The sequence below is a fragment of the Callorhinchus milii genome, unplaced genomic scaffold, assembly GCF_018977255.1.
Source record: "Callorhinchus milii isolate IMCB2004 unplaced genomic scaffold, IMCB_Cmil_1.0 Scaffold5, whole genome shotgun sequence".
NCBI classification, from domain to species: Eukaryota; Metazoa; Chordata; class Chondrichthyes; order Chimaeriformes; family Callorhinchidae; genus Callorhinchus; species Callorhinchus milii.
The window spans coordinates 51,572,888-51,599,258 of record NW_024704746.1 but is presented as its reverse complement, the minus strand read 5'-3'; the positions used below and the strand labels follow the sequence as shown (position 1 = coordinate 51,599,258).

Genomic DNA, 26,371 nt, shown 5'->3' with positions numbered 1-26,371 from the left:
TTTCTCAGCATTTTCCTATTGGACCAGCTGATGAGCAAGAAATAAGCAGCAGACCCGAGTTGGACGTATAAAGGGCAGGAAGTAGGACTGACGTTGATTGCAAAGATAAGGAGGAGCAAGATCAGAGCAATTTGAGGAGCAAGCAAACATCTGTGAAAGTGGGTAAAATAATGTGCCAGTGAGGTGCCAAGAAACTAAAGTGCCAGGCCAACTCATTGCTGAATTTTTCATCATAAGGAGTATTTTCTCCATACTCAGTTGCAAGAGGGTTCAGTTACCTTGGCCATTAAACCTTTGCATCAACAAATATCGCAAAATACAAATCTTAAGGATAGAAAGTGGTCTTTCAGATCTTCCAAGTCTTTGCCATATGATATTTCAAAAGCTTAAGACTACGAAATACACAGTGACCACTTAGCAAATCCTATGAAGCGCTTTGAGATAGCATCCTGATGTGAAAGGCGTAAATGCAACGATTATTATCACTACCAAAAATGAGACCAAGAAAGAATTTTGGAAATGGTGCCATGAGGAGGGCAGCGGACTTGAGGCAGACCTGAGATATCTGTGCAGAGGGACGGATCAGGAGTGGGAATGAGAATATCACAGAGATCAGGAGGTGCTCAGGCATGAAGGGATTTGTGATGACAGGGGGAACCTTGAAGCCGATCTGTCAGGAAATCGGGAGGGAATGGAGCCTGGCTTTTGGAAAAAATTACAAACATATAGTCGCCCATAAAATATAATCAATTCACTTTACAGTATATTCTGTGAAGCGCTTTGAGTCGTCTCGAAGACATGATAAGCTGTTATGTCAAATGCAAGGATTATTATTATTAAAAAAAGCATAAAAGGAGATTCACAAGGATGATCCCAGAACTGAGAGGTTATATCTATCAGGAAAGGCTGAACATGCTTGGACTCTTCTCTTGAAAAGAGGAGGGTAAGCGGTGACCTGATAGAGGTCTTTAAAATTATGAAAAGTTTTGATAGGATAGACATAGGGAAGATGCTTCCACGTGGGGGAGACCAAAACCAGGGGCCATCAATATAAAATAGTCACAAATATGTCAAATGGGGAAGTTAGAAGAAATTTCTTCACACAGAGAGTAGTGGGAATGTGGAACATGCCACCACAACGAATTGTTGAGGCAAACAGCATAGATGTATTTAAGGGGAAGCTAGACAGGTACATGAGGGAGAAAGGAATAGAAGGTTATGCTTGAAGGCTTAGTTGAGGAAGGGCAGGAGGAGGCTCATTTGGAGCATAAACACCGGCATAGACCAGTTAGGCCGAATGGCCTGTTTCAGTGCTGTATATTCTAATGTATTCTAATGTAGTACATGATTAACTTTTATGCTTTTTTTAAAAAAAAATAGCGTGAACTACTGTTAGAGAGCTGGATGAACATCAGATAGTTACTAACAACAGATAGTCATTAACCCGTGGAGTGACTGAGCTTGACAGTGTAAGGGAGCTGGATTTACATCAGTAACAAATACAGCCACAAATCCAGGAAATGACTGAGACTGACAGTGCGAGAGGGGATTAACACCATTTTGAGATATTTGCACATTATTAGCACAATATCAAACACAAAGATGATCTATTTTGGAGCAGTAGCAAGCTGTACACGCCACCAGTAACACAGTTTCTACACTAGATGACTGCTATTTATTAAAAACATTCAAAGGAAATCCCCAAATAGGCAGGAGTCAATTCTTGATTTTTAAGGGTACCATGATGATGACACTCATTTGAAGTGAAAGAGAATCTTCCAGCCCCATATACGGCTTGCTACATTTGAGAATCCGCAGGCTCAGTATGGGGCAAATGCAAAGGGCTGACCTGCCTACCTTAACCATCCACTGTGAACCAGCACAGACAACACATTCAGGCTGTTGGAGAGTACAAAATGCTAACACAATAAACACGTCATTAAAATCAACAGGAACACCACCTCCAGGGCACCAGCTGGCCACAGAACAGACTTCTCGGTTGGTGTGTGATCCAAATCAATTGGATACACTGAAAGAAACCATCTCTCACAATGTCAGGTTCGCTTCTGCTGGCTCAAAGTTTGCGAGGTCTTGCCATTTGTTGGTGCTGGACTTTGACAGGTCCTCGGATTCAAAGTGACATGCTGGACACATAACCTCTCACGTTTTCTCTTGCAAAATAATCTAGCCCAGGATACTTCCTGAATCTGTCCATAAAACTAAGGTTTTAACCACAAACACTTCCAAAATGTGGAAATCCTTGTTTCTAAAAGCAGTGCATTGGACTGGGGTACAATTATGATATTTATTTCAGCAGGTGGTCATCCTTCATTATTAGACTAGAGATAATACTGCAGAGATATTCAGTTCTTCGAGGGATATCAAACTTCAGCCTGTCCCATCCAACTTCACTACATACATTCTTTGGCAGTTAGCTATAGCTTGATTAAACACGTGAAATCAATATGCACAACATAGACAAGGACTATAAGATAGTTTTAATACTTATACTTCATATAATATCTTATGTCAGACCACAGAACAATGCTCTACACAAGACTGTATTTGTAAACCAACACTGTAGTCAATGTGCATAATTAACAATAAAGTGAATGATCAATTTTATCAAGAGGTTTATTGGCAAGGACACTTGGAAAAATTCCCTTTTCTTGTCCATTATTGTCGTGGGATTTTTAACGTCTACCAGGAATTTGGAAAAACAAAATTCATCTGCAAGATAAAACTTTCAACAATGCAACACTCCGACAACACTATATTCGAACGTCAACCTGGACTATCAATTCAAAGTCCCCAAGTAGGGTTTGAACTTACAACTTTCTGACTCAGTGGAGAGAGTGCTATCAACTGAGCCAAGCTGACATCTTAAATTAATATTTTTGGACTTGACAAACCTCCTCCATGAAACACACAGTATACAAAGATATTGCAAGATCCAGTGGGTATTTGGAAATAGACTGGTTTAGAGGAAGAACTTGCATTAAAGGGGAGTGAGCATTACCAAGCTTAGTTGCAGAAACGTATGTGAAATTATATAGTACAGTGCTGCAGCAGAAACATAAAAGATCCAATAATAATAGACAGACAGATGGCCCATTGCCATTAAATCAAACAGTTTTATTGTTGGGAGGAGGAAGGATGTGAATGCTGGTTAACAAAATGCTTTCCCCTCTTGTTGACATTAAGTACCATTATGTCAAAAATACAAATGAACCTAATGTGCAAGATAAAAATGCCGCTGCACTTCTTTCCCAAGTACAAACAACATAGCAAAGATACACAGTAAAGCATCCTGCACTCCAAATTTACCAAAGGTTAGATACTGATAAAGCTCCGTTCACTTTATGCTATCAAGCACTTAGTGGGTTAGAGGTAGGCTCCCGAAGGTCTATCACAGGTCATGTTCAGTAAAGGAGTACACAGCATCACCAAGTGCCTCAGGTCTAATATATGCGTCGCACATTTTGTAGAACAGCAGCTCAAAACTTAGCCAAATTCACTCATGTGCAAAGTGCTCCCAATTCACAACAAACGCGGGATCCAATTTTGAATTTGCCTTTAAAGTCATTACCATAATACAAGATTGAAACACCACCACCAATAACTTGCATTTATATAGCACCCTTCACATGGAGTAGTGTCCCGGAGTGCCTCAGAGTGGCGAAGTCTGATAACGAGCCACGGGGAGAGGGAGGGGGGAGGTGATCGTAACCACAATCAAAAAGTAAGGTCTTTAGGTTGGATTTGAAGGAGGGAGAAAGGGGGCAAGTCGGTGGGGTTAAGGGAGACAGTTTGGGGGCATAGTGGCTGAAAGCTTGGCCACTGATGGTGGAACAGAGGGCACGAGGGACAAATAGGAGGCCGGAGCCAGCTGAGCGGAGGCAGCATGTGGTGGAGTGGGGGGAAAGCAGGTTGAATAGGTAGGGAGATGCGAGGGAATGAAGTGATTTGAAAACGGGTCAGAGGATCTAAAAGTCAATCCGTTTGGTGATTGGGAGCCAGTGGAGCCTGGCAAGGACTGTTTGATGGGGTTATGGTGTTTCAGATAATGTAACAGATAATAACAGAATGTATCAGAAAGAATTTGTAGTTCTGAATTACATGTACTGCAATGTAATTTGCAATGGTATGCCAGTGATCAGTGCTGCACAATGCACTCTGCACAACAAACCATATTGAATTCTTCTTTCAGAGCATGTAAACGACAACAACAAATTACACATGTATAACACCCTTCACAGAGTTTTGGATTCAGGACAATCAGGGGTTTAAAACTTAGCAAAACATATCCACCCTGCTGATCAGAAGATAAAAACCTAACAGTTTTATTAGTCTAAACATGAAATTCATTGCAGTTTCACAAACTTATCCCTTGAACCTCATCCTGATAACCGTTCCCTTTCCCACACCAACCCAACTTGGGAAGAAGCTTGCAGATCATTGTCAAATGCAGTTTTGTGCTGCAGATTCACGCCTACAAAGAAATGGGTTTAGACTACTCCCTAACTAATAATAATAATAATAATAATCCTTGCATTTGATATAGCGCTTTTCACGTCGGGAGGACGTCCCAAAGCGCTTCACAGAACACACTGCAAAGTGAATTGACTGTATATTTGTGGGCGAACGCGGCAGCCAATTGCGCACAGCAATGTCCCACAAACAGTCGTAGATTGAAAATGACCAATTTATTATTATTTTTGGTTTTTGGAGGGATTATTATTAGGCTCTGTGTGGAGTAAGGAAACTTGCCCAAGGTTTCGCCCTGACCTGCCTGGAATTGAACTCAGGTGTCTCGCTTGCAAAGCGAGTGCTCTAACCACTGAGCTACAGGACTCCAACTAACTCCAACTAAATCAACTAACTCTGATTGCTGGTAGATTGAAACACAAGGTACTAGGTCAAAGGCTCCAAAATCTATGGCAACCTTGTGGCTCCTAAATCAACAAGTTTACATTTATATAGACTTTTCATGTTAGGAGATCGGCAAAATGGTTCAAACAGTTGACTGGCAACCAAAGGTGGATGGGGGAAGGGCAGGGTTAACGAAGGTGAGAGGAAATGTGACCAAAAGTACGTTGAAAAAATATCAAGATGGGCTCTGAAGGTGAGAAATTAGGAGGCAAGCTAGACAGCTGGAGGCAGAATATAGGGTAATGGGGTCATGAAACAAGTTTGTTGAAAGAGTGGCCTGGATATTGAAAAGTTACAGGAGGTCACACATTTTGGAAAATCCTCTTAATCATCTTAAAATCAGCGATGCAATGAATCATATTGCTCATTACCTCCATTCTTAAAGCATCTACACGATCTTGCAACAACATACCAACACCTCCAAATTCCCCAGACATGCCAACTCATATCATCTTAAGTATTCATCCAAATGTTCACATTATATTTTGCATCATCACCGGATTATGTGGGTTTTAAGTAATTCATACTAAATGTCATTCTAAAGTTAGTTAAACTCAAAGGACATAAATTCCATTCTGTCAGCACATAAATCAATAGAATGATTCATCATTAAGGGCTGCCCCTTACTGTCATAATACAACAAATACTTGGGGAAACCAAGTACAACCCCTCTTCCAGAAATCTTGAGTCCAAATTAATGACAACTCAGAAAGTGCAAGACAAGCAGACAGTTCAGATTCAATTACTTTATAGAAAATGGTGAACATCTAATAATAATAATATTATACATATATTGTATAATAGACAGACAACCTTGCATGCAGTGAAGCATATTGTGTCAAGAGCAACAGACAGCTATTTAACATGGAATTAATTGAAGGTCTGAGTCACATGGACAATAATTGAAAATTATTTTAATTTGTAGTCAGATGGACGACAGTGGTCTTTTGTCCTGTATATCTGTAGTATGTTTCTACAGTCAAGCATTTTCATCTCTAATATTTAATCATGTTCCAAAACCTTGTTATAAACAATACCAAATATGAATTTTCATACAAACAGATTGGAAATTCAGCCTGGTTGCACTCTTGTCTCTGGGGAAGAAGGTTGTCGGTTCAAGCCGAGACTTGGAACAAACATAATCTAGTTTGACACTCCAAAGCAGTGCTGCGCGTTTGCTGCATCGCTTGGGTATGATGCATTGTCGGAGATGCTGTACTTAAAATTAGATGTTAATCTGAGCTCCCGTTTCAGGTGGATGTTAAAAAAGAGAATGTAGTTTCTCTTGTTTTCTGGGCCAACAAACCCCCAAATAAAATTGGTAACGCACTCAATGGCTGTTTGTGGGGCATTGCTGTGTGCTAACTCTTTCTGCGTTCATCTACAAAACTATACTCACAACACTTCACAGTACATCCTGAAGCACTTTGATATGCCCTCTAAAGTGAAAAGCATTCTATCAACTTTAAGAATTATTATTAAATGACAGCAATTTGTGATATTAAACAATATATGTTCTAAGATGAACATACAAAACAAAGAACAAGAAAATGCCATTCAGCCCATTGAGCCACTATGTCTCAGACAATTCCATGGCAATAAATCTGCCTCCTCTGACCCAACTAGTTTTGCGTCATATCACTTTATATCTTTCTTTAATCTCTCTCAAATCCCTCTCCGGATTTTTCATCTTATGATTCAATGTCGACTCACATCTAATGGACCCACCAAGGCAAAAAAGAAAGTTGCTCACTCTTGTTTTATCTATCTTTCAAAATTATAATCCCTTTGATCAAATTACACCCAGACATCTCATCTGCAGAATACATCCGCAATCTAACCAGTCTTTGACTATAGTTTAGCTTCTTCACCGCCCTCCCCCCATGTCATTCCATACCCACAGAATAAATGTTGGTACATCTATACACCAGCGAACCTTGATCCTTAAACAAACATTGACGCAAATGACATCTTGCAATCTTCAGTTAAAAAATATTCCAGATCGGGTTTCTTCAGCATTCAGGACAATGCCTTTGCAGCTGACAACCACAAGCTTTTAACTCCCTGCCGCAAACCAGCGTGTGTGCACAAGGGACACTGACACCAGTACTCCCTGACGCTAAAAGCCCCTGAAGTTGCTTCTGGAGCAGACACGGATGAAACCTGATAACCGTGTCAGGCTCCTTGTCCCCCCCCCCCCCCCCCCCCGGGGCAGCAGCTGGGAACAATGCCCCCTGTTGTTGTTGTTGCAGTTGCGGGTGTTTCCCCGCTACGGGGCGCTGCGGAGACGTTTTTGTTGTTATCGAAGGGGATTTAAATAGCCGGCACCGTGCGCGTCAACCACAACAAACACAAGTGAAAGAAAGGCACAGGCCCGGCGCGCGCACACCACACACACACACACACACACACAAAGAATCTCCGGCCCCTCGGCACACGCTGCTGCTGCTGCCGCTGCTCAGTGCTCCCGCGGGCGGGCGGCTGCGCGAGGCTGGACGGTTGGGGAAGGAGTCCCTTTCCTGACAGGGACCCGGTTCGGAAGTAAAGAGAGAGACAAAAAGAGACCGTTTTAAATTCTCCGCCGCCCGCGAGGGAGAGGCAGAGGGAAGCCGCTCGCTCACCTGCCGTGGAACCAGTCCTTGCAGACATCGCATTCGATCATGAAGCGGTTGACATCGTAAGGCTGTTGGCAGAGACAGTACACCGGCGCCGCCGCCATCTTGTAAACTTTAGTGCCCTCGCGCGCGCGCACACACACACACCGGGGAGAGAACAAACCCGCAGGCGGTCCGCCCTCCGCCGGAAACTCCGCCGCCTCGTCTGACGGACGGGCCCTGAAACCAATCCATATCCAGCGCAGCCACTCAATAACAAAGGGACCAGAAAGTTTCGTCAACCACTCAGATCACGCCTCTCGCCGTGATTGACGGCCCGTCTACCAATCATCTCGCACGATTGACAGTGACTGACAGCACTATTGATCAATCAGATCGCGCCTTTCGCAGTGATTGACAGCAGCGCCAATCAATCATCAGGTTACTTTGTGATTGAAAATAACGTTCACCAATCAGAGCTCGCGGAGAAGACACCGCCTCACCCCCTTGGTTTGTGTTGTATTCTGAGATTGACAGCTCCAAGAGACCCAACAGCAGCCCAGGGTGATTGTTACTAATAATATTCCTTGTATTTAGCCCATTCTCTTTAATATCTGGAGGACATCTCAAAGCGTTTTGCAGAACAAACCTGTAAAGTGGGGGTAACTGTGTGTTTGTGGGCGATCGCGCAATTTGTGCACAAACAGACGATTGACCGCAGGACCAAACAATCACAAAGCAGGTCAATGGGGACAAAGGGAACTTGGACAATTAACAAGTATGTCAGTCACTCGGAGCAAACAGGTTCAGCCAATCTGAAATTGAAGAGTGCTCACATCCGCTCCACTTGAATCAAGTGTTACCCCATAAGAATTTATTTTTGTTCAGCCGGGTATCTGACACAAGTGGAAACCAATCACCATTTTTACTTGTATTGTAAATTTCCCTATGTTTGGAATTGAATGAACACACTCTCCATGGAAAGATGTACCTACTTACCTAATTATCCCACAGTCCCTCCACCTTGCTCCCTCTCTTGCCCTCCTTCAAGACCCATCTCAAGACCCTCCTCTTCGTCTGTGCTTTCGATCTCCCTGCTTCTCCCGGCCCTCTACACTCCCCAACCCCAACCCCCAGCTCGGGTCTGAAACTCTCTGTCCAGCACCTTGGGGCGTCCTCCTGATGTGAAAGCCGCTATAGAAATGTAATTTTGTTGTCGTTGTAATTCCGGAAAGTATGAGGCACAGGCTGGTGAGAGCCAAGACTTGGGAACCTTCAGATCCATTCAGTCCCTGACACCTCCCTAACTTTCCGACCTTCTCACTGCCCAATCTACCACCCAACGCCTCCGACTGACTGGCACTGGCCTCCTGCTCTTCCCTTTCACCCTCAATCCCATCAACGAGGTTGTGCTTTCAGCCACTACACCGCAATTCTCTGGAACACTCTCCCTCAATCCTTCCGCCTTGCTCCCTCTCTCCCTCTTTCAGATCCTGCCTGAAAACTTTCCTCTCCGACCGTGCTTACAGCCTCCTCTCCCCGGCTTGGAGTCAGGCTCCGCCACTGTGTGGAGGATGCTACATAATTGCAAGTTGTTGTTGTTGAACCCCGGAATATGTGTTATGGTACTGCTGAGACCTTTCTCTTTGACCATGCCTTCAGCTCCTCTCTTGACTCTCTACCCCCTCCTCGCTCTCTCCCTTCCCTCCCCTCACCCTGACCATTTCCCCCCAATGCTCGGGTCCTGACCCAACTGTCCAGTGCCTTGGGACGTCCTCCCGACGTGAAAGGCGCTCTTAAATGAAATCTTGTTGTTGTTGCTGGAATTTACCAGCTAAAACTAAATAGCTTGCCATTAAAGCCCTGCTGGCAAGCTTCCTGCTGTTTGTCACACTCAGAGCACCCTACCCATTAAGGCAGTGGCTTGCAGATTTAACAGATGCAGAGGGGAAGAATCATTGTTTCCAGAAGGTCTCCCAATCTGCCCATCCAAATCCTGCTTATGAGTCTGTTATTCGCAGTACTTTGGATGACTGCTCACCTGGTTGACTCAGAAACCAGTCACTGAGCCTGCCAAAAAGAGTTGACTTGATTCCGACTTTCTGTTGCCAACCAAAATACCCCATTTACCTCCCCAAATCCGAGTTTGGGAACACGTCAGGGAAAACAAACAAAATATATTGTTATATAACGGCAAAATATATTGTAGTTACTGATACTTAAGCAATTGTTCAAGATAAAATTGCATTAACCTTTCCTGATGGCTGGAAGATTCAAGCGTCTAAACTAGGGGTGAGCAATTAATTTGGCTGGCGGGCCACTTCACAAGTTTTGGTAAGCTTTGCGGGTCACACACTTAATATTAGATGCAAATGCTTAATAATAGCTCAAAATCAAGTCTTACACTTGTACATGCATAAAATAAAGTCTATATAATTGACATTCATTAAAATTAGGTTAAATAAAAACAATTCATTGAGCAGACATTTATTCGATATTTATTCATTTATTCACATATTGATGAGAATGTGAGAAGCTCACTCAATGGGAAGAATGAAAGCGCTGTTGTGCATTAACCAGACAATTAAAGTCAGGCACTGTCTCCGTTGTTGCAATGCGGAGCACTGCTGTAAGGTGGTCATCAGTTATCACAGATCTATGTTTTGATTTATTGAATTTCATCACAGAAAATGTCTTCTCGCATATGTATGTTGATCCAAACATGAGGTGTAAAAACTGGGAAGCGGCACTGATTTGAATTGCTCCGCAAGCAATGGATCACATTGCAGGTCAATAAGCTCGAGTTGGAGGTCAAATGGGGCTTTGTCAACATCAAATGAGAAAGGTGAAGAGACCAAAGACAGGTCATTTTCAATCAAATTGAAATCCTGGAATTGGCGAGAAAATTCGGCATTTAGGTCAAGTAGTGACGAAGTATACTTTTTAAGGATTTGATCGCAAACAGTAATTTGCTGCAAAGTTGGAAAGGGGACGAACTGCCTGTTTCCTATCTGACGCGATAAAATAAATAATTGTCATAAATGACTTGACACTGCAATACAAATCGTGCACAAAGGCCCCCTTCTGTTGCAGTTTTGAATTCATTTCATTCATGTGGCCCATGATATCAACGGCAAATGCGAAATCCGAGAGCCAATTCGTATCGTTCAGCTGTGGGAAATCCGAATCTTTTTGTTTCATGTCCAAAAATAAATCAGTCTCTGCTCTCAGTTCCCACACTCTTTTCAAGACCTTTCCTAAACTAAGCCATCTTACATTCGTGTGATACAGAACATCCATGTGCTCAGATTGCAATTCCTCAAGCAGAGTTACAAATTGCCTGTGGTTAAATCCTCTTGTCTGAATGTAGTTGACCACTTTCGTAACTGTGTCCACGACATTGCTTAGTTTTAGAACACTCTTACTGAGGATCTCTCAGTGCATAATGCAGTGTAGAAAAACAATATTCTGTTCTGGATTTGTTTCTTTGACTGGATCTTGAATTCTTTTCAGTAATCCAACATTTTTGCCCGTCAGATTTGGGCTTCCATCGATGGTCATATTCACCATTTTTCTCCACTCCTAATTTTAAGATACACTTATTTACTGCCTCCAAAAAGTCTTCTCCAGTTGTCCTATCTTTCATTAACTACATTGATGCCAATTCTTCTGTGAGCTCAAAATGTTTGGTGTTACCTTGAATAAAAATTATCAACTGGACTGTGTCTTTGACATCACAACTTTTAACGAGTGCCAGTGAAAAACATGCAAAATTGCTTACTTTATTTTGTAACTGTACATTGTTTTTATTTTCTTTGTTTTATTCTTTAATTTATTTTTATTTTCTTTATTTTATTTGTTTTATTTTCCACCCAAGCTGGTATAAAAAATTTAGAAGTCCATTCTTTGTTGAATATCTGGCCTTCAGCTTCCACTTTCCATGTCTTTGATAAACTCATTTCGAATTAACATTTCTTCAGTCAAAAGTATTGCTGTGGTTGCCACGCGCATTTGAAAATTTGCCAATCCGTATATTTCTGAGGTCAGCCTGATTCAACACTTAAGGGAGTGTGCGCACAACTAAGTGGTGTGATTGGCTGATGTTCCCGGTCTGATTCAAATGCGAAATTTGTGCGACTTTCTGGGACTAAACAAACTATAATTTTTTCTATTGCTAGACACAATGACGGGCCGGATAGCATAATTTGGCGGGCCGGATATGGCCCACGGGCTGTCTTTTGCCCACCCTTGGTCTAAACAGTGAGTGAGCATAGGATTTGGTTCATCTGTGATGCTGACACTTCATGCACGAAGAAAGGCCATGTTGAGTTAACACCTGGTGGCCTTCTCTCCTAAGGCGGATGTTGATTAACATACTCTGATTAACATTTTGAGAATTTTCTGGTTTATATCACTTTTAGGTCCAGAAAAATATATAATAATAAACCCTGCATTTGATATAGCGCTTTATCACATCGTTGAGATATCTCAAAGCGCTTCACAGAATATATTGTAAATTCTGCATAACTTAACACATGTGCCAGAAAGGACAAGTGCACCAAGTCCATTTGGGTGGATCGCTTTTCTGGGAAACTAATTCCTTCAAAACAAATAATAAATTGGTCACTCAATCCACGACTGTTTGTGGGACACTGCTGTGCGCAATTGGCTGCCACATTTTGTACAGAAAATATACAGTCAATTCACTTTACAGTATATTCTGTGAAGCACTTTGAGATATCTCAAAGTTGTGACATATCAAAGGCGCTATATCAAATACAATCATTATTAAATTGGGTTTTCTGTATATTTTCTGGGTGAAACTCAACAGCTAATTGTGCATAGCAGTGTCCAACAAACAGTTGTGGTTGAGTGACCAAATTTTTTTGGGGGTGGAGGTATCATCTCTGGAAAGCAATTCACCAATCGACCAATAACCAGGTTCCTCCAGAGTGTGTGTTGGCGTACTGCTGGGCTCCAACCAGGTAAAACCACATAGCGTGCCATTGATATTGCTGTCTGGCAAGCTTTCTCACTGCCTGGCTCAGGGAGCGGATGAACGGGACTGCTTGCTTGATTCCGATAGGCGTGGGTTTGAGCCCTGACTAGGTGGATGGATCCATATGGAGCAACGGACAGTAAGAGAACTGTTGTGCGAGGCTATCCAGTGAGGTGCCCACGGCCTTAAGGATTTCCCGGCGCTCAGCACCAGGCAGCTTTTGGGGAATATACACTGATCCCACAAGACAGAATGCAGATCTGCTAAAGAGTGAGACCCCGCTTGCTTCCTGAGGCCCTGCCCCTCACTCCGAAGACACCATGGCCCCGTCCCTTGCCTTGCTTCCCAAGGTCCTGCCTCACTCCCCAATGTCCTGCCTCCCACTGGCTTTGCTTCCCAAGGCTCTGCCCCTCGCTCCTCGATGCCCCGCCTACATGAGGCCCCGCCTATTTCGAGACACCACCACCGCGGCCTCGCTCCCCAAGGTCCTTGCCCCCCCTCCCACCAGCCTGGCCCCCCCATCACCAACTTTACCCCCTTACCCACCAGCGACCTTGCCACCCCACCACCACCGGCCTTGCCCCCACCCACCACTGGCCTTGCCCCCACCCACCACTGGCCTTGCCCCCACCCAACACCGGCCTTGCTTCCCAAGGCCAGACCCTCGCTCCCTGAGGCCACCCCACCCGGGTCCTCGCTCCCCGAGGACCCGCTCCCCGTGGACTTGCTCCCCAAGACACACACACACAACCGGGCCTCACTCCCCAAGGGCCTGCCCCCCCCACTGGCTTTGCTCCCTGAGCCCCGCCCCTCACTCTCTGATGCCACTCCACCGAGACCTTGCCCCTGCCGGCTTTGCTCCGCAAGACCTAAACCAGTACTGTAAACAGGCTTGTGGAGTAAGGAAACTAAGGTTTCGCCCTGCCAAGGAAAAAAGGGAAGGGTAAATCTGATTTTATTGATCACATCATGTAAAAAAGTAGGAGATAGTCCTTAAGAGGAAACATACATTCCAAAAAGGAGAAACATTTAATTCAGATTACATCCAATACATTTTGTGAGCTGTCACTAAAACCTGAAGCAAGACCACTGCAGATTTCAATGAACCTTGTCCACTGAAATCAACCTTACAGAAAATGAGTCCTGAAGAACAATTGCAACAAAACATTAATCTGGTTCTTAACATATCATTTTAATGGCTTTGCAGATTCTCTCAGTTATTCAAACACGCACACTGATTCAACCATACACTCTTTTACATTTTCTTCCATATTAGATATTACACCCTCACAACTGTTGCCCTAGACATTTAATAATCACACAAGAATATTTTTAAAATGTGTTTCCTCCTCTGTACGAAGCATGCTGAATTCCCCTTTGATGTCAGAGTCCAACGTCACTTGATCAGCTATTGATGTGCATCTTTCCAATTGGCAGTGGATGTAAATTCAACAAAGGGTCAGATTTTCTCCTGCAATACAATAGTACATCTGTGCGGAGAATTCAGGCTCGCAGACCGAGTACACTTGTGGCTGGGAGATTTGAGCCACACTGAGCATCGACTTCCAGGTCAGTGCCTATCCAAGTGCTTTTGTCTGTTGTTTTGAAAAAACAGTTGCTCAGCAACAATGCTCTTAAAACTGACTGAAAAGCAAACTCTCAAAGATATGTCTGAAATGCTGCCAAGGGGCTGCATTTGATACGCAAAAGATACCAGCAGACTGGCCACGGACAAAGAGGTTATTCAACTTACAGGTGCAAAAAGGAATTGAGGCTATGCTGTTTATGCATTTCTGTGAATTGTATGGGGATCTTGCAGCCCAGAAAAAACAGTAGGAAAGAAGCTGCAGCTACATGGTTCACCCCCCTTCCCCCCCCATCCCCTCCCCCTGCTCGGGTCTGAAATGCTGTATACTGTCCAGCGCCTTGGGACATCCTCCCGATGTGAAAGGCGCTATACAAATGTAATCTTGTTGTTGTTATTCTGTCAGGCCGTCCCATAGCAGAAAATCCTAATTTCAGAATTTCTCTTGTGGCAGCACGACCGAAGCTGGTTGTTTTCTAAAATGGGTAAAGCACAGTGGAAACAGATTCACACAGATAGAAAAACAGTATCCATTAGGGTCTTTTCTGGTTTTACCACTTTCAATCCTATTTTTAAAGGTCTGTGAATCTGCCCCAGAACCCTTAGTGGAGGAATTTAGGGTATATTTCCATGAAACAACTTCAAACTTTAATCAGCACAGATTTTTCCACACTCGTCCACATCATCAATTGTCTGCTGTTCTTTACAGTTTGACACAGCCACTAATTCTGCACCATTCTCTTATCAATCGCCGAGGCCCAGAAAGTTGGAATCATTGCACTTACATAGTGCACTCACATAGAATCTCAAAGTTATAATAATAATCCTTGCATTTGGTATAACGTCTTATCACATCATCGAGACATCTCAAAGAGCTTCACAAGCTACTGTAAAGTGGATTGATTGTATATTTTGTGAGTGAAACACGGCAGCCAGTTGCGCACAGCAGTGTCCCACAAACAGCGACCGATTTTATTTGGGGGATTTTTGGCCATGACACCGGGAAAAACTCCCTTCTCTTTTTGAATAGTGCCATGGGATCTTTAACATCCACCTGAACAGGCAGATGGGAACTTGATATAACGTCCGATCCGAAGGACGGCATCTCCGACAACACTACGCATCCCAGCACTGCATTGCAGTTTCAGCTTAGATAATGTGATTCCAAGTCCAGACATGGGGTCTGAATGCACAACCTACTTAGAGGTGTGAGTACTACCACTGAGCACATTGTGTGCTACTAACACCACTCCGTGTGCTACCAACATAAATAGTCAAGTTCGATAACTTTTTTCCCCTCTACTTATTTCTGGTCCACAATATTAAATTCCAATCCTAAGCAGAAGACTGTTCATTCGTCATCTGGCTTCTTCACGAAGCCATGGTTTCCTGCAAGGTTTTCCAGTTCTTGGGTGATCATTAGTCACCTCTGCATTGGCACAAAGATTGCCTGTTTTCTGTGCACTACCTTTTGTCCAGCGACCAGAGGGGGTTATTAGAATTTTGTGACAGCCTTAACTTATGCTTAACTTTTCCAACCTTGGGAAACAAATATCCAGACATTGAGGTCTTTTGATAACAACTATGCAGTTCATGAAAACACAGCTTCCTTGTAACCTAGTGATTTCTGCCTCTTTAGTCTGAAGAGCCAGCCTCACGTGGCTCATTCCTTGTTTATATAATTTAAAAACTGGCTCACCACTGATTACTTCATCTTCTCAGCAGCAGCACACGGTTACTCAAGAGATTGTGATTTCTAATTCATTGGAAAATTAGAATGCTTACCAGCTTGAAACATTTCAATACCTGTAACCTGACCCTCAGCATTCATCTGAATAAAGTCACTGTGTTTTCATGCTTTCCTAGTGAGCATGGCTGTTCTTTCGGCTGGTTATTTGCCTACTGTTATCAGCAGGTACTGCCACAACCTCCTCACACATCTCCAGAGGTACTCTGACTGAGCACTGTGAGAGTTTCATGCAAATCAGGAAGGCTGTTGTAACCAGACCAGATTTCCAACACAAGCTCACCTATGAATATTTCGTCAACGAAGATTTTCTAACTTAAAAAAAACTTCAACACTGCGACAAAGGAACTTTAAAAAAAATGGTCATCTGAACAGAGACATGCTTATTTCTCTCTCCTTGAGTTCTTCCAATATGCTGACAGGGGTATTGTGGTGCATGCAAATATTGAAGAACAAATGGGCTGAAGTTGGTGCAATATATGCAGCATAAACCTCCTCAACAATGGGATATCTGCCACAGTTCTCCCTGTTGATTCACTAGAATTAAAAAAAAGTGTTCAATTAACTTCAGAAAAGCTACTTCCACTTCCAGTTACGAGAGAGAACAGCTTTTTTGGGGGGTCAGCATCAGCGACAGCTGGGTGTCTGACACATGCGGAAATCCATCATCGTGCTTAAGAGTATCCAAACCAAACTGAGAATTCCATGCATTCTACGCATGAAAATTCCAGAGATATATTGTTGGACTGCCCGTTCCCTCCCTGGGGGGACTCATCCTACTTAATAATTCTGGAAAACATGAGGCGCAGGTTGGCAGGAGCCAAAAGACCCCAGAGTGTGCATTGGGGTACTACTGGAGACTAACCAGCAAAAACCACATAGTGTGTCATTGATAGCAATGTCTGGCAAGCTTTCCCGCTGCTTGTCCAGCTAGGGCCACCCTATCAGTTAGGGCTTTGGCTTGCAGGGTAAGGACGGATGGTTGTGGCTCAAACCTGATGCCTAGATTGTACACCGGTTCAGTAAGTCTGAAGGATAGGCCAGAGAGGTTGAGGCGATTAGAGCTGCAGGATAGAAGACGCTGACGAGATCCAAGGAGTATGGCTTCTTCTTGTTAACATTCAGTTGTAAGATGTTTGCACTCATCCAGGCCCTGATGTCTGCCAGATAAATTGACAGAACATCGGCAGACCTGGAGTCACAGCTGGAGTAAACTTGTGTGCCATCCACATACATGTGGACGTTTACCCCATGTCTGCGGATGACAGATGGAGCATATAGATAAGGAAGAAGAGGGGGCCATGGATGGAGCCCTGGGCTACCCCACGAGTAACCGCGCTGGGGCAGGAGGAGAAATAGTTTGAAGAGACAAAGTGGTTTGTTAGGTAGGACTCGAACCAGATAGTGCGGTCCCACTGAGGTGGATGAGGGATGAAGATGGCAGAAATCGGCGGACAGGTCCAGGAGGATGAGGAGGCTGTGGGAGCCTGGTTAAAAATAAGAATAATCCTTGCATTTGATATAGCGTCTTATCACGTCTTCGAGACATCTCAAAGCGCTTCACAGAATATACTTTAAAGTGAATTGACTGTATATTTGTGGGCGAAATGCGGCAGCTAATTGCGCACAGCAGTGTCCCACAAACAGTCGTGGATTGAGTGACCAAATTATTGTTTTTTTTGAGGAATTATTATCCCCAGACAAGCGATCTACCAATTGACTAACAAATGTGTTCCTACTTTCTGCTAGGTAAACAGAGGCGTGTGGAGTAAGGAAACTTGCCGAAGGTTTTGTCCTGCACGGGAATCTAATCCAGGTCCTCTCGCTAACCCCTAGGCTATGGGAACAATTCTCATAAGGGCAGGTGAGAATGTAGGATGCACTTGCCTGCAGCATCAATCGGGATGTAGAGGGGTGGGGGGGGGGCGGTAGAGAGGAGGCGGGAAGAGAAAAGTAGAGGGGGAAGAGAGAAGTCAAGGGGGGAATAGGGAAGGAGAGGGGGGCAGGAGAGAAGGAGCGGAGGGGAAAAGAGAAGGAGAGGGGGGAAGAGAGGAGAGGGGGAAAGAGGGGAGAGGGGGAAAGATAGGAGAGGGGGAAAGAGAGGAGGGGGGGAAGAGAGGAGAGGGGGGGGGAAGAGAGGAGAGGGGAGAGAGAACATGAGAAGGGGGTAAGAGAAGAAGGGGGGGAAGAGAGAAGTAGAGGAGTGCAGAGAGGAGAGGAGGGAAGAGAGGAGAGGGGGAGAAGAGAGGACAGAGGGGGAAAGAGAATGAAAGGGGGGAAAGAGAGAAGGAAAGGGGGGAAAGAGAGGAGAGGGGGGGAAGAGAAGAGGGGAGGAAGAGAGAAGGAGGGGGGAAGAGAGAAGAGGGGGAAGAGAAAAGAAGGGGGAAGAGCGGAGAAGGCGGTGAAGAGAGGAGAAGGAGGCGGGGAAGAAAGGAGAGGGCGTGCCACCCTCCTTCTCCCCACCACATCTCCTTTCCCACCTCCTCCCTCTCCCCCTCCTCCCTCCCTCTCCCCCCTCCTCCCTCCCTCTTGCCTCTCCTTCTCTACCCCCTTCTCCCTCCCTCTCCCCTCCTCTCTCCTCCCTCTTCCCATTCCTTCTCTCTCCCTTCCCCTCTCCCCCTCACCCCTCCATCTCCCCCATTCCTTCCTTCTCCCTCCCACGCTGGATGCGGCCCACAGACTTGCCCGCAGCAGCCAAAATGTTGGACCACCCTGGTCTAAGCTGACACTCCAATGCAGTGTGTTGCATTGTTTGAGGTGCTGTTCTTTGGATGAGATATTAAACCGAGGTCACATCTGCCTGTTCAGGTGGATGTTAAAGATCACATGGCACAATTTGAAAAGAGTAGGGAGTCTCTCCTGATGTCTTGACCAACAATCCCCCAAAATAAATATTGGTCACTCAATCTTCAAACTCTAATGGGCAGTCATGGACAAGAGTTTCAATCTTTCCTGTCAGTTTTTCCTTCTATCCTAACAAAAGCTCATTTCTGTTCAGCAACTGGCTGGAGCAGACAACAGACCCTCTGGACAGTGTTTGTTTCAAAGTGCTGAAGTGTTAAGATCACAGCAACATTTTCCAAGAAAGTTACACATTAAAAGTTTGCAGACATTTATTCACGAATCTTTAAAAAACAGCATTTCACATCACAAATACATTTGTGTTGCATGGATTAAAAAATCTCCTCAGATCTGAACTCACTACATTTCACCAGTTCTATAACAGAGAAGTCAGTTGGGGCAGACATTAATAACCTTTCACTCAGATTTGGCACACATAATTAAGAGTATCAAATATCATCTCAGTGTTAAATACATATACAAATACATTGCATTACTCACTCAGCAGCTAAATTAGAAAACTTCTTTTAAGCATTGTGTGTCAGTTTAATTACCCTTTAGCAGCTTCCAAAGCCACGCCTATTCCAACAGCAGCCGTAAGGTTACAGTTTGGAATCCCAGACAGTACTGAGTTAGCTGATCTCAACAACAACAACAACAAACAACAAATTACATTTGTAATGCGTCTTTCATGTCAGGAGGAGGTCCCAAGGCCCTGAACAGTCAGGGATTCTGCACCCGAGCTGGTGGTTGGGATCAGGAGTGTTGGTGGGCGGGAGGGGTAGGAGGGTGACTGAAGGAAAGGTCTCATTCAAAACAGAAAATAAATTACGTCAGAATTTAACAGCCGAAAGTGCACACAGTGTAACATCAGTTCACGTTGTACTCAACTCAAGCTGTAGTCTACTGTGAGGAAAAGCAAAGTTAACTACAAAGTGCATCAAGCGTTTAAAAACATGATCTCGAATGCTAAAAAACTATTCTTACTCAAATCGCAATGGTCAGTCATTGCTCAGGACAGGCTTATTAATATGATCAATAGCTGAAATAAAATTAGAAAAGCTATGCACAAGTATAAATTATTCATGAAGATTGGAATTTCTTTTACCCTACATTCTTGTGGTTGGTCACCACAATTTCAGATATTATATTATTAAACACAATTTCTCTTGGACAGATCAGAAAAACTAACTGCTGTATCAAATACATTCATTCAGAGTTATCAGTATTAAAAAAAAATGAAATAAATTAACCTAAAGGATTAGCCTTATGTTTCTAGTAAAGGTGCAACAGCCCTTCATCTTAAAAAAAATCATATCTACCTCTTTGCTAACTAATGCTGACACAAATTGCAGACTCGGCATTGATACAAGGGACAAAATTCTGTTCCCAAGCTTCCAACAAGCTACTCAGATTTTCCTTTGGCTCAGAGGAGTCTGCCTTCTGTTTGTGACTACATCAGAACAGCAGACAGTAGGACGTAAATCTATTTATTCAGTCTGCAGGACCATGAATTAAGCATACATTTTATAATTGTCCAAAATTCTGCTTACTCTTAAATTTTTAGACATTCTTAAAGGCTAAAACTGTGAGAATGTTTGGACCACTGGTTATCTTCTTACAGTCTAACTTTAGAAGAATCCTTTTGTCTCAACATAAATTGCCTACTCCCATTGTCACAGTTAATTTGCTGCACTGTTCAGTGGATATTGATTCATCCAGAGAATGCATTGAAAGAGAACCCACTAAAACAATACTGATGGGGAGGCAGATTTTTAGTAAAGGCTGAAAGCTCACAAGTATCAGTCCCCTCAGACTGCTGGAGGAAACAGTAGAACGGAATTAGCTTTCAAGTTAAACGCAACAGCAATGGACACAAATTGCTATGTTACAAATTGTCTTATACTGTCTTTTGTAAACAACAAAAAAAAATTACATTTGTACAGCGCCTTTCACGTTGGGAGGACGTCTCAAGGTGCTGCACAGTCAAAAATTGGACCCAGTTGGGGGTTGGGATCAGGAGGGGTGGAGGACAAGGACAGTTGGGTTAGGAGGGCGACCGAAGGCAAAGTTGAAGGGGAGGTTCTTGAGACAGGCCTTGAATGATGTAAGAGAGCGGGTGAGGCGAAGGGACCGTGGGATGGAATTCCACAGGGTGGCAAGCAGAAAGGCTGAAGGCCTGACCGCTGAAGGTGGGGTGGACAGTACATGGGATGTGAAGCAGGCTAATTGGAGTTGAAGTACATATCAGCCAAGATCTAATAGAATGGTGGAACAGGCTCGATGAGCTGAACAGCCTACTCCTTTTCCTATGTTCCTAGACTGGAGCTCGCTGAGTGGAGGGAGCAGACAGATCTGCATGGCGCTAGCAGGTAACAGAGGTAAGGAGGAGCAGATTTGAAGGCAAGGGCGAGGATCTTGAACTCTATCCTCTGGGGGATGGGGAGCCAGTGGAGCCGGGCGAGGATTGGATTGTTCGTATGTAGCACCCTTCATGAAGGATAACATCTCAGAGCACTTCACAAAGATGTGATCGGAAGCGGAGGGAACGAGAGGAGGGGTGGGAGTGACTGGTGACCATGTGCATGGTCAAAGAGGTAGTTTTTAGGATTTAAGGGGCAATTGTCTACAACAAGGAGCTTATAAATAACAGCTCAGAAAAAATGATTCATCTCTTTAGACATGATAGCTGAGATAAATACTGTTTCTGAGCAGATTTTGACAGTACAATCTCAGCATTTCCTGGCGACACCTTCAGCACTCAACAATTCAGCAGACATTTAGCACCTGAGCCCTCAATATCAAAAGATTTCTCTGACGATAACCCTAATCCTGCTGATCCTGGTAAACATTCCATATCCTGCCTCATGATACAGCATAAATCACGTATCTCCCTTAAAATGTTTGCAACAAAATTCTCAGATCTTTCCTTTGTTAAATTCATAGAGCATCACAACACAGAAATCAACCCGTTAAGTCTGATGGATGGGGGAAAAAGAGACAAATAGATGTGAACTGAGATTTTGAACACAAATAGGTATTAATAGATATAGTGAAAGGGTGAGAAATCTGGATTAAAAGATCTGACAAGATTGAATAAACTGGTGGAACAGATTTGATGGGCTTGATGGCCTCCTTCTGTTCTCCTATGCTACCTCTTCTTATGGGGAATTAAAAAAAGTTTTCAGGTGATCTCTGATTGCACAGCTTACACAACATTTCTATTCCTGTTCGAAATTCACTCATTCTACTGACTTCAGTTCAAGTGTAGCCTCGTTGACTTTGGAAGAGTGAACAGGGGCTGCGGTTAGTCATTGTGTCCTTGAGGGGTGCCGTCGGAAAAGAGAGCTCATCTCACGTACGATCAATGGAAAAATGCACACGATGGTTAAAGCTGTCTGCAAGAGGAAATACAAGACATTCACTGCTCAAAGATCTTACACTAGCTCAGTGAGAAGTACTGCTTCAATTGCCTCCACCATCACACCCCACCTATCACACCCCCACCCTCCACCAATCACAGCCTCACACTCCACCCATCACACCCCCACCCTCCACCCATCACAGCTCCACTCTCCACCCATCACACCCCCACCCTCCACCCATCACATCACCACCCATCATAGCCTCACCCACCACACCCCCATCCATCACATCCCCACCCATCAACCTCCACCCATCACACCCCCACCCATCACACCTCCACACATCACACCTCCACCCATCACAACCCACCTTCCACACCCGACCCTCCACATCACCCACCCACCCTCCATACATCACACTTCCAACCCCCACCCCTAACTAAAGCATACTTCCACCTTCTGCTGTTGGCATCATACCCACTCCCCCTCTCTGCTCCAGACACCATGCCTCCCCTGTGTTGTCTCCCTAAAAATTTAAGGTTAAACCAGCTTGATGCTAAGAGGTTCTCAATCAGATCTCTTCAGCTAGGAGGTAAGATTGTGCTCACCATCAGGATAAAGAAGTGGAAGACCCACATCCAACCAAGCTTGTGCTGGATCAGAGACACCAGAAACTAAAAAGGAGAGAAAGAAGGATTTGAAAACAAATTTAAATAATTCAGGCATTTTTTACAAGCAATACATTTTTCATATGCATCTCATTCATGCTATACTTGATCTGGGAGTGCTGGATGGGACATCTCGACCCAATATGTAGAATGTGTTCAATTTGGAAATGACTTCAATTGTTCTCCCGACATGAAAAGTGCTAAACAAATATAATTGTTGTTGTTATTCCAAATTAAAATAAGTTAGGACAAACTCTGTGCTGTAAAATCATTCGGTGTAAACTGATCGGATTTAAATTTATTTTAAAAATGCAATCAATGGCCCGACAGTTATGTCCAAATATCTGCCTCAGTTGACATTACTCTCGCTCTGGGTCAGAAGTTTGTTAGTTCAAGCTCCATGTCCTCAGTCTAGACTAGTATCTCGATGAATTGGTCATTCCTCCAGACTAATTGGTCATTCACTTCATGTCTGGAACCTTGTGTGCAAAACAAATGCTAAATTTGCCTTCAAAAATAGTCAGTACATGTGGGAGGAATTAATGTAAGTGTGAACTTTGAGATGTTTCAATGTGATTAAGGCTATAAAATATTCCTCTTCTGTGTGATGGTTCAGTCTTGTATAGAGATTTGAAGGTTACCTGTCCAACTGCAGCCCCCACACTCCCGGTTCCATCAATGATTCCCACGACAGAGGCTAATGCTTCCCTGTGGCCCCGAATTTGCTCCTGACGTCCCAGGTCAGTTGATATGGCTGAACTGATTAGATTGGAAGGGCCACCAATGGAAAACCCTGCAGGACACAGAGAACAATGAAAGTTAAAGGTAATAATGAAAAGCAGAGAGAGAGAGAAAAAAAGAAAGAAGAATTAAAAGGCATCAATATAAAGGCATACAATCTACCTGATATATGTTGGATCAATCTACGTGGTGTATTTTCTGCCTGCTGACCACTTAACTTTGTGTCAAAACTCACGAGGGGCGATTGATAGATAAAATTTACATTTACATTTCAAAAACAATACTCCTCTCAAGCAGGAAATATAAGCTTGATCAATGAAAACGCAGTACCTACCTGTAAAGGCCATTAGAACAGCATTCAAAACTTGATTGTTTGGCAAATCTGAAAGAATAAAAACAGCTTGGAATAAATGAACCCTTCTACTAACAAGAATTTGGACAATAACCCAATCTCTTGCCAGAAGTGGGCCCAAGTATGAGACACTCATACACAGTGAACATCCCTCCTCACGGTGAACATCCATCCCACGCCTTGACTGCTGGGTTTGGAGCACGTTCAGAAACATGAGAACAGGCCGCTTGTCCATTTATACATAGTGCACAGTCCAGGGAGAAATAACCTGGAACTGAAGTTTCAATATTGACACTGGGCCATCTGGAGAGGGGATGAGAGGAAAACAATTAAGAGAGAGGTGAAGAAATGCCTTCAATTAGAGGGTTGTTGGGGGTATGGAATTCATAATCACAAGTAGTTATTGAGGCTGGAACAAGTGGGCTACTTTTCTGGGGTTAATAGTTCCTTCAAAAAATAATATTATTAATAATAAGTTGGTCACACAATTCATGTTTGTGGGACACAGCTGTGCGCAATTTGCTGCCGCGTTTCATCCACAAAATATAGTCAATTCACTTTACAGTATATTCTGTGAAGCACTTTAAGATGTCATGAAGATGTGATAGGGTACTTTATCAAATCCAAGGATTATTATTATAAGCACCTCTGCAGTAAAAATATTAAGAGATATGGGGTAAGAGTTGGAAAATTACATCAATAAAAAGAGAGGCTTAAAAACAAAGGAAACCGATTTAATGGGCTGAATGGCCATCTTCTGTGCAGAAAATATCCGTGAGGATGTTCTTGACAACATACATATGTGAACTCCTCGTAGTTTGATTTGAAGACTTAAGCATGATGATGGGTTTCTACCTGTGTCAGATACCCAGCTGACAAGAAAATTAATATTATGTCTGATGATGCGGAGAGTACGTCTTATACAGTTAATAATAGTAATCCTTGTATTTGATATAGAACCTTATCATGCTGTTGAGACGTCTCAAAGCGTTTCTCAGAATATATTGTAAAGTGGATTGATTCTATTTTGTGGGTGAAATGCAACAGCCAATTGCGCACAGCAGTGTCCCACAAGCAGTCATGGATTGAGTGATTTTTTTTTGAGGAATTATTCCCACTGGAAAGCGATCCATCAATCAACTAGCAACCTGGTTCATACTTACTACTAGGCAAACAGAGTCACGTGGAGTAACGAAACTTGGCTCAAGTTTTGCTCTACCTGGGTTCAAACCTAGGTCCTCTTGTTTGCGAGGGGAACGCATTAACCACTATGCTACGGGACTCCACCTATATCAGTTATATCACAGTTATATCATAGCAATTGGTGATTGCACTTTGAAATGGGTCCAGACAACAAGTGCATCGTATTCAATTGGAAAAGAAATGAGGGTAGAGCAAAATAGAATAGGAGAAATCAAATGCATGGAATGAGACATTTATGTGCAATCATTGATCATTTGCTGAAACCAGCGTGAAGCAGTTTTCAACAAGACTTGCTCGCTCACTCACAGCACCATCTCAAGGGCACAGATTATAAATTGTTACAAGTTATTCCAACTGTGTACAAATGAATGAGGCCAAGTTTGCAATTGTTTGCAGTTTTGGGCATTGAACCTTCAAACCGAACATTCCTAGCTATTTCCAATGGCCTTGAGAAACTGAGCAAGGCAAGTGCAGAATAATAATATAATAATAATAATAATCCTTGCATTTGATATAGCGCTTTTCACATCGGGAGGACGTCCCAAAGCGCTTCACAGAACACACTGTAAAGTGAGTTGACTGTATATTTGTGGGCAAACGCGGCAGCCAATTGCGCAGAGCAATGTCCCACAAACAGTCGTAGATTGAAAATGACCAATTTAATTATAGTTTTTGGTTTTTGGAGGGATTATTATTAGGCTCTGTGTGGAGTAAGGAAACTTGCCCAAGGTTTCGCCCTCTGCCTGGAATTGAACTCAGGTCTCTCACTTGCAAAGCGAGTGCTCTAACCACTGAGCTACAGGACTCCAAAGCACTTTGCAGGATAAATTGGCCCAAGTGCCCAGGATAAAGTGCCCAAGGTTCAGTCTTCTGAGTTAGGGGATCACAACTCAAAAAATTAGAGGGGGGTACGATTGTGGGACATTGCTGTGTCGTGTTTGCCTACTAAAAAACAGGCACCGTATTTGACAGTAATGCAGTGAACCACGTTGAGACGTTGAGACATTTCGCCATGATTAAGACAATATAAAAATATGTATTTCTTTCTAAAATTGCTGAGTTAGGGGATCACAATGACGTCTGGGAATGGGAGAAAGGCAAGAAAAGAAGCTAAAAGTCGCAGTCAAACTGGTATTTAGTGACATGTGGACAGGAAAGAACAGAATCAAGGTGTAATGCCTTCAAAGTTGCTCAAATGAAAAATAGTTACTTGGGAAAGTGAATGTTACCCACAATCTTCAGAAAAGGCAAAAAAAATTAGAGGGGAGTAAGATTGTGGGACATTGCTGTATCGTATTTGCGTACAAAATAACAGGCACTGTATTTGACAGTAATACAGTGAAC

At 43.4% G+C, this 26,371-nt stretch overlaps 2 protein-coding genes across 3 annotated transcripts in view; both read right to left on the bottom strand.

The window, feature by feature from the left end:
* LOC103181879 (lysine-specific demethylase 7B) overlaps positions 1–7,688 on the bottom strand; it is a 55,180-nt gene extending 47,492 nt beyond the window's left edge. For both annotated transcript variants that reach the window (XM_007898650.2, XM_007898651.2), the window contains exon 1: positions 7,554–7,688. In XM_007898650.2, the coding sequence (XP_007896841.2) occupies positions 7,554–7,651 (98 nt within the window). In that variant the 5' untranslated portion in view covers positions 7,652–7,688. The remainder of the gene's footprint in view (positions 1–7,553) is intronic.
* A 13,502-nt stretch (positions 7,689–21,190) lies between these two features.
* slc37a3 (solute carrier family 37 member 3) overlaps positions 21,191–26,371 on the bottom strand; it is a 33,386-nt gene continuing 28,205 nt past the window's right edge. The window contains exons 12-15 of the mRNA XM_042335899.1: positions 23,807–23,854; positions 23,373–23,524; positions 22,672–22,737; positions 21,191–22,096 (exon numbers count right to left, since the gene is read on the bottom strand). Of these exons, the coding sequence (XP_042191833.1) occupies positions 22,010–22,096; positions 22,672–22,737; positions 23,373–23,524; positions 23,807–23,854 (353 nt within the window). The 3' untranslated portion in view covers positions 21,191–22,009. The remainder of the gene's footprint in view (positions 22,097–22,671; positions 22,738–23,372; positions 23,525–23,806; positions 23,855–26,371) is intronic.